This window comes from Callospermophilus lateralis, chromosome 4 (assembly GCF_048772815.1).
Source record: "Callospermophilus lateralis isolate mCalLat2 chromosome 4, mCalLat2.hap1, whole genome shotgun sequence".
NCBI lineage: Eukaryota > Metazoa > Chordata > Mammalia > Rodentia > Sciuridae > Callospermophilus > Callospermophilus lateralis.
The window spans coordinates 157,996,990-158,005,919 of record NC_135308.1 but is presented as its reverse complement, the minus strand read 5'-3'; the positions used below and the strand labels follow the sequence as shown (position 1 = coordinate 158,005,919).

Below are 8,930 nucleotides of genomic sequence, written 5' to 3'. Positions count from 1 at the left end.
ATGGATTGTTCCAAGAAGATGGAGGTCATCAATGTCATCGCCTTACCCATGATACCAGTGGATGAGAAGCTGGTGGTTTCACTCAGTGCACCAAGGGCCAGGGCAGGGAGGAAGGACATTCAGGAGCACCGCCCCTGTATCCTCTGGTGGATCACCAGCAATCAGACCAGATGCACCTGAGTGCCACCACTGAGGAACAGTGCTACAGACTTGGCATTCATCACTCGCTAGTCCACTCTAGTCACATCCGTTAGGTCATTAATTCTTTTTCTTTTCTTTTTTTGGGGGGCGGGGTACTGGGGATTGAACCCAGGGGTGCTTTACCACTGAGCCTCATCCCCAGCCCCTTTAGTTTTTATTTAGAGAAAGGGTCTCGCTAAATTGCTTAGGGCCTCACTAAGATGCTGAGGGTGGCTTTAAATTTGCAATCCTCCTGCCTCAGCCTCCCAAGCTGCTAGGATTACAGGGGTGGGGCACCGCACCCAGCAATTCATTAATTCTTAAGCCCTACCTAGCCTCTAAAAGAAGGTGAGACTGTGAAGGGTTGTTTGACCTGTGAGGTTGTTGTTGTAGTTGTTGTTGTTTTGTTTTGGTTCTTTTGTGGTAGTGGGGATTGAACCCAGGGGTGCTCTAGATATCTCCCCAGCCTTTTTAAGTTTTCATTTTGAGACATAGTTTTGCTAAATTGCTGAGGCTGGCCTTGAACTTGCAATCTTCCTACCTCAGCCTCTCAAATAGCTGGGATTACAGGTGTGCACCAGTGCACCTGTCTTGACTTGAAATATTTAAAAAAACTAATCAGAAAAAGCCCAGAAGGAAGTCCTGGATGTATTTGTTGAAAGAATAAGGAAGAAGAGGGAAAAGTATAATTTTTCCCAGGGTTTCCTTTCCCTCTGAGAAATAGTAGGCCAACCCTCCGTCCTCAGACAAGTGACCTTTGGCCCAGCTTTCTGCCTCAGATTGCCTTCACCTCTCCTCACCACCAGCCCTTCTGCTTTGGCTCCACATCTGCCCCTCTGGCATCCTCCAGGGTCTACCAGCACCCATCTTCCCTGGTCCTGTCTTCCTTGATCCTCACTCACTCCTGAACTGAGGCATCGCAGAACCCCCTCTTCTGGAGGACCACAGAGCCCATCCAGCAACTAGACCCTTCAGATTACAAATAACCCCCGGACTTTCCCACTCATACCTTAGAGTGCTGCGTGTGTCATCCCGCACCCCTCCCCTTCCAGCCCTCTCCAAAGCTCTTCAAGATGCAGCAGCAAGGTGGGAGCCCATGGGAATCTTTCCCGGGGTCTTGCTTTGCTGGGCCTCTTTTGAAATCTCCTTCTTTCTTCTTATTCCCACACTCATCTCAACCTGAGCAATCCATTTCACTTATGGTTTGTTCTCTCCCTTCTTGGCATCTGCATTTTTCAATTGTTCTCTGATTGGTAAGAGCACTTGAGGGTAAAGGAGGTAAGAGAGCTTTATGTGAGAGGAGAGGGGAGAGTGGCACTTTTCCAAAGGCTGTCTCCTACACCAGCAGAGGCTCAGACAGGAAGAAATGCAAGAGTTGAGAATGTAAGGAGGGGGCTGTAGAACTGAGCATATTTTAACTGTGATAAACAAGGACAAGATACTCTTACTCAGTCATCCCTCACCTGAAAATCCCTCTTAAATATTCCAAGATATAGAAACCGCTCTCTGCATGGCCCTGTGGCCTCGCAGCATTAATTACTGATGTGGGACAGAAGAGGCTGGACCCCCGAGGAATTTTCAGGAAGCAGGTTTATTGACTGCAGAGTCCAGAGAGGCTATCGCCTAAAACATGCTCTGGACCAAGGATTTGGAAAGTCTTTGAACTTTATACCCAGTGGGAGGAGGGGCTGGAAGATTTACATTTTGTAGGAGTCTACATGACTGTATTATATTTTTTTTCTTGAGTTCACAGAAAGTGCTTTTTGTCCCACTTTTTAGATTAGTCAGAGGTTTTACAACAAAAGCAGAAGTGATATCATCGAGTCTGTGGCCCAACTTAGTTTTTGCAAGCAGAATAACAAGAAATAGGAAATCCTGTCCCACACTGAATTTTTTTGGTAGAAATTTTTGCTAATGTTCTATTATAAAGCTTTCCAACAAGAAGAGGAATTTATATGTTACAAATATCATGGGGGTTACTGCTTAATAATGGTAAGGTTCTTCTGGGTGTGTAGGGTCTCTGGTCTGCTTCATTGTAACTGCAATAAGTTGTAAATAGCTTAAATATTCAATAGCTTAAATGTATTAAGGTGCATCCTTTAAGAGGATTAGTATGTTATTGAACACAATTAGTATGAAGATTACCTTACAGAAAATGCCCCTAATAATAGCCGGGAGAAGTCAGAGCAGTAAAACAGGCATCCACTGAGATTGTAATTATGTATGTAAAAAATAATGGAAGGAAATCTCCCCTGAGTCTAACAGAATTGTTAGCCTGGTGGCATTACAAATGTTTCTTTGCTCTTTTTTGTATTTCCCAAGTGGTCTGCAATATGGTCAGCTTTCATTTATACTCAGAAAGCAATTCCCTTAAGATGAAAAGGTGTGATGGGGCTTGGGGGGTAGCTCATACTTACCTAGCATGTGCAAAATCTAGGTTCCATCCCCCAGGAAAAGTGTGCATATTTGCAGAGAAAATAACTGGAGTGACAACGCCGCCCTCTTTGCCAGGCAAGCCCCACCTTCTTGTGGGTGATCACTGCCTGGAGACTTTCCTTAGCTGCCTCACCTCCCAGCCTGCCTAATTGGCTCCATGCTCCAGGTGCATCAGAAGATTGGGAATATGGACCTAGAGCACAGCCCGATGACCGACAGTCTGGTGAGTTTTAGGTCCTAGAGCTGAGGCAAGGATTCGGGGGGCGGGGGGCAGGGGGTCATCAAGATGTTGCAGTGTCCTGCATGCTCCTCCACATTTTTGAAAATATGGGAATATTTGAAAGTTTGTTTGCACAAATTTTTAAATTTAATAGAACCAGACATGGGGTGGCACTCCTGTAATCCCAGCAGCTCAGGAGGCTGATGCAGGAGGATCAAGAGTTCAAAGCCAGCCTCAGCAATTTAGTGAGGTTGTACATAACCTAATGAGACCATGTCTCAAAATAAAAAAATAAAAAGGTCTGAGGAAGTGGCTCAGTGGTTAAGTGCCCCTGGGTTCAATCCCTGATATAATAATAATAATAGACTTTCTAAACAAAGTTTGACATTCACAGAAAATTTGAATGGAAAGTAGTTTCTCCAGATACCCCCAATCCCCAGCACACAACCTCCCTGAGGATTCCACACCTCAGTTGTTACAATCCATGAACCTGCATTGACACACTATTACCACTCAGCATCCCTGGTTGACACTGGGTTCATTCTGGGGTTGCACATTCTGTGGGTTTGGACACATATGACCTGCATCTCCCATTGTACCTATAGAATAGTTTCACTGGCCTAACTCCTCTGGGCTCTGTGTGTTCATGTCTCCCTACCATTAACCTCTGGCTACCACTGATCTTTTTACTGTCTTTGTAGTTGTACTTTTCCTTTTTTTAATTTTAATTTTTTGGGGTTTTTAAAAATTTTTAATTTGTTCTAATTAGTTATGACAGAAGAATGCATTTTTGACACATTGACACAACGGAGCACAACTTCTCATTCTTCTGGCTGTATACGGTGCAGAGTCACTCCAGAAGTGTAATCATACATGTATATAGGGTAATAATGCCTGTCTCATTCTACCATCCTTCCTGTCTCCATAGCCTTTCCTTTCTCCTCACTCCCCTCTACACAATCCATTGGTTCCTTCATTCTTCCCTATACCCTCCCCTCCATGGATCAGCATCCACTTATCAGAGAAAACATTTGGGCTTTGTTTTTTGGGGGATTGGCTTATTTCACTTAGCATGATATTCTCTAGTTCCATCCATTTACCTGCAAATGCCATGATTTGATTCTTCTTTAAGGCTGAGTAATATTCCATTGTGTATATGTACCACATTTTCTTTATCCATTGATCTGTTGACAGACATCTAGGTTGGTTCCATAGTTTAGCTTTGGGAATTAAGCTGCCAAAAACGTTGATGTGACTGTGTCACTGTAGTATGCTGTCTTTAAATCCTTTAGCTATAAACCAGTGAGTGGGATGACTGGGTCAAATGGTGATCCCATTCCAAGTTTTCTGAGTAATCTCCATATTGCTTTCCATAGTGATTGCACCAGTTTTTAATCCTACTAGCAATGTATGAGTGTACCCTTTCCCCCCACATCCTCACCAACACTTATTATTGCTTATAATCTTGATAATTGCCATTCTAACTGGAGTGAGGTGAAATCTCAGTGTAGTTTTTATTTGCTTTTCTCTAATTGCTAGAGATAATGAACATTTCTTCATGTTGGTTGATTGATTGCATTTCTTCTTCTGTGAAATGTCTGTTTAGTTCCTCAGCCCATTTATTGATTTGTAGTTTTACTTTTTCTAGAATGTCAGAGAAATCATACAATATATAGCTTTTTCAGATGGGCTTTCCTCACTTAGTAACATGAATTTGAATTTCTCTTCTTGTCTTTTCATGGTTTGGTAGCTTATTTCTTTTTAGTGTTTAGTAATATTCAATTGGTTGGGTATACCATAGTTTATTTATCCACTCACTCACTTGCGGCATCTTAATTGCTTCAAAGCTTTGGCAACTATGAATAAAGCTATTAAAAACAACCCTGTGTAAGGATTTATGGAGGTGGATATCAGTTTTCAGCTTCTTTGGTAAATACCAAGGAGCAGAATAACTGGATCTTGTGGTAAGAGTATGTTTAGTTTTGTTAGAAACTACCAAACTCTCTTCCAAAGTGATTGTACTATTTTGTCCTCCCACCACTGATGAGTGAGAGTTCTTGTTGCTCTGTCTTCTCACCAACATTTGATGGTGTCAGTGTCCTGGATTTTGGCCATTCAAATTGGTATGTTTTAATTTGCATTTCTTTGATGACGTGATGTGGATCATCTTTTCATATGCTGTTAACCTTCTGTTTATCTTCTTTGATGAGGCATTTGTTAAGGTCTTAGGTCCAATTTTTAATGGAGTTATTTGTTTTCTTTTTTAATTTTTTTTATTTCTTAGTTTTCGGCAGACACAACATCTTTGTTTGTATGTGGTGCTGAGGATCGAACCCGGGCCGTGCGCATGCCAGACGGGCGCACTACCGCTTGAGCCACATCCCCAGCCCAGAGTTATTTGTTTTCTTAACCACTGAGTTTTAAGAGCTTTTTGTGTATTTTGATCAACAGTTCTTTATTAGACATGTCTTTTGCAAATATTTTCTTCCAGTCTGTGACTTGTCACTTCATTGTCTTAACAGTGTCTTTGGCAGAGCAGAAATTTTTGATTTTAATGAAGTCCAGCTATCCTCCTTTCATGGATTGTGCCTTTGGTACCATATCTAAAAAGTCATCACCAGGACCAAGGTCAGGTTTTCTCCTGTGTTATTCTTTAAGGGTTTTACAGATTTGCATTTTACATTTAAGATTGAGATTCCCTTGGAGTTAATTTTTGTGACATCTGGAGTTCTTAACTCAAGAGTTGTGTACACTGAACCTTCAGCAATTCATCAATGGAAGGTTAGGTTTTTCATCTGGTTCATGTGGAAGTTTCTGCTCCTGGGTTATGATTATCTGTATCTGCTTGTCACCCTCCCCAACTGAGGAGGGTGCCCTGTGACTTTGATTCTCTGACAGGTGTGGGGAGCCATTGACTGGGCAACTCCCGGCTTGGGTGTGAGGCGCTCTGGCTAAACTGTGTCTGAGCTTTCCCGACCCTCTCCTGGTGCAAGAGCCTGTCCGTGTGGGGGTGTGACTGACCACTGACCCTGACCTTGGAGTGCTGCCCCCCTCAACCTTCATTGGATGGAATTCTCCCCTGAATTTCTTGTTCCCCAATAAAAGGCCACTCCGTGGGGTTCTCTCTCTCTCTCTCTCTCTCTCTCCCTCTCTCCTGCTAGCCCTGAGTAATCCCTGCTACCCTACCAGGTGGTGTGAGTCAGAGGGAGAGCCGTCTGGGACCTGGTCATACAAAAAGGTAACTGAGCCCGTGTGTTCATTTGACTTCACTAGCTAACTTTTATGCCAAGAACCTCTTTAATGAAACCAGTGCGCTGGGCGCATGGTGGAATTTGGCGCCCAGCGTTTTGTACCCAAACCGGGAGTTGCCCAGTCACGTGTGAGAATGGCTCCCCACAGACAGGTCTAAGAAAAGTCGACTTTTCAGCTTTTTACTTATGAGGATATAGTGGTAGTTTCTGAGCTCCTTAAGTGTTGGACCATAAACTGGAAGTCTGAGGGTTAATTTTGATTCATTTTTATCAAAAAAAGTAAAACAAGCCCTCCAATAATTCCCTGTCTCTGTGTGTCTGTCTGTCTGTCTCTCACACAGCTTGTGGGAGGCAGGCATTTGAAGGTTCACTGCGGAGCTGGGTGTGGCTGAGCCCCTGTGAGAGGAAGAACACAGGCTTGAGTCCCCTGCCCGTGCCTTTTGGCTCTCTGGATTTGGTACCAGTATGTGTTGGATTTTTATTTTCAACTGAACTTAAGAACTCTGGGGCTTATGAAGAATATTTGAAAATGAGAGTAACAAAGCAGTGTCACCTGTCGGAGTTGTACCGAGGACCTGCCCCTCCGCGGGAGTGGGGTGTGTCATTCAGAGTGGGCTCCACGGCTGCCCGGATTGTTCATGGGCCTCCCTGGGCACCTGGCGGCGACGAGGAGGGGGATGGGAACTATGAAGACTTACTCTGGGGGCGCCGGGTGCTGCGGGCAAGTCCTCGCTCTAACTGCAGGATTCCCGTCCACACGGAGGACACTCACCTGCAGTCTGGGCCCCGCTCTGGGCTTCCCTGTTTTCATTGTCCTGCACCTGGGGGCCGAGCGGCCTAAAGGGCAGTCCTGCGCTGGCCAAGCAGAGTGCGCCCTCTCTGGTGGCCTGTGTCCCGCTGCTCCCTATTCTTCGCACAGGTCTACTTGGCCTGCTTTCCAGTGTCTCTGGGCTCAGTGAGAGGGACTCCACTTGAAAGCCCAGGCCATCTGTTGGTAGTGCCCTTCTGTAGTTCAAGAGGAAAAGCTCTGTGTGTCCTGGTCCTCACTGGGGCCCCGGTGCTGTCCCTGGCCTTCCACCTCCTCCTCCCCTTCGTCCTCCCCCTGGCCTTCTTCCTCCTCCTCCTCCCCCTCCTCCTCCCCTCCTCCTCCCCCTGGCCTTCTTCCACCTCCTCCTCCCCCTGGCCTTCTTCCTCCTTCTCCTCCCCCTCCTCCCCCCCCCTTCTTCCTCCTCCTCCTCCCCCGCTGGCCTTCTTCCTCCTCCTCCTCCCCCACCTCCCCCACTGGCCTTCTTCCTCCTCCTCCTCCCCCTCCTCCCCCGCTGGCCTTCTTCCTCCTCCTCCTCCCCCTCCTCCCCCCCTGGCCTTCTTCCACCTCCTCCTCCCCCTCCTCCCCCGCTGGCCTTCTTCCTCCTCCTCCCCCTCCTCCTCCTCCCCCTGGCCTTCTTCCTCCTCCTCTTCATCACCCCCCTCCACTGCTGTGGCCAGTCTTAACCCTACTCCTTCACTTCCTGCCAGTTCTCCACCTTAACTTTCTCACCCCTCCCACCCGGGATCTTGCTTCCTACCAAGGTCTCTGCCCCCTTTTCCTGGCCTCACGATTCCTCCACCATTTTTAGTTTCCCCCTCACCCAATTTATCCAGTACTGATTTGGGGGGGGGGGTCAGTTAAACTCTTGAGTCAATCTTTTTGTCACACTTTTAACAATTTAAATAGCAATGTGATGCATACTATTTCTAAAATTTTCAAACCAACTACAAGTATACAAGAATTAAAGTCACAGGGCAAGTCACAGCCCCTATTTCCCTCACTCACCCTAAGGATTGCTAATCTCAGCGGCATGTATCCTTTCGGAACTTTTATTTTTCATCCTGGAGATTGAACCCAGGGGCACTTGTCCCCTGAGCTACATCTTCTAGTCCTTTTATTTTTTTTTTTTTATTTTGAGGCAGAGTCTCACTACGTGGCCCAGGCTGGCCTCCAACTTGTGATCCTTCCACCTCAGCTCCTGAGATGCTGGAATTACAGGCAGGCACCACCCCACCTGGCCCTTTCAGATCTTCTTTAGGTTATTATTTTCATAGGTATTACATAATTTTGGTTTATTGTTTTCTATTTTTGACAAAGCCATGACTATTACTTTGTAACCTGTGTTTGTTTTCTCTTATTCCTTTTCTCATTTATTTTTAGCATAAATACTTCTTAGAGATTTTATAAGTCAGTACTACTGACCTGCCCTATCTTTCAGTGGCTGTGTAATATTCTGTAGGTTGAAAATGGCATAATTTATTTAATTCATCCTTAATGCTAAATGTTTCAGTGGCACTTTGATGATACACATTTGAATATTTTTGTGCACGTACCTTAGTGATCATTTGCAAGTATTTCTACAGAATAGAGCCTTATAAATAAATTTATAAAGTCAAATTGTTTTTCATACAGGTGAAGCCATTGACAGGAGAGAGACCAATAGCATTAGTCTCTCTACCCCATTCTTGAGTAAAGCTTCAAATTAAATTGTGGGTAAAAGCAAAGCAAAGTGCACACACACACACACACACACACACTGTTTGGAATGATTCCCCATAAGGTGAAAAGCACACTCTCTGTGTTTCTATGTAGTCATCTGTGGGAGAAAGCTTATGCTTTTAAGGAGAACTGTCAAAGTTTAAATTTCTGCTTTACTGTTCCCTCAAATCGTGACATTGGGGAAATGATTTAACCACCGTGGGTCTCAATTTCCTGTAAAACATGGCATTAACGTATCTACCTTATAGGGTGCTACAGTACTTAGTCAGGACACAGAAGTTCACCTGGCTCTCAGCAGAAGTGTTTTATGTGTATA

At 45.0% G+C, this 8,930-nt stretch overlaps 1 protein-coding gene across 1 annotated transcript in view; it reads left to right on the top strand.

Annotated features, from left to right (window-relative positions):
• The window catches only part of Fam227a (family with sequence similarity 227 member A), a 47,141-nt gene continuing 38,211 nt past the window's right edge, over positions 1–8,930 (top strand). Inside the window, exons 1-2 of the mRNA XM_076855435.2 lie at positions 1–136; positions 2,757–2,839. Coding sequence (XP_076711550.2) covers positions 1–136; positions 2,757–2,839 — 219 coding nt within the window. The remainder of the gene's footprint in view (positions 137–2,756; positions 2,840–8,930) is intronic.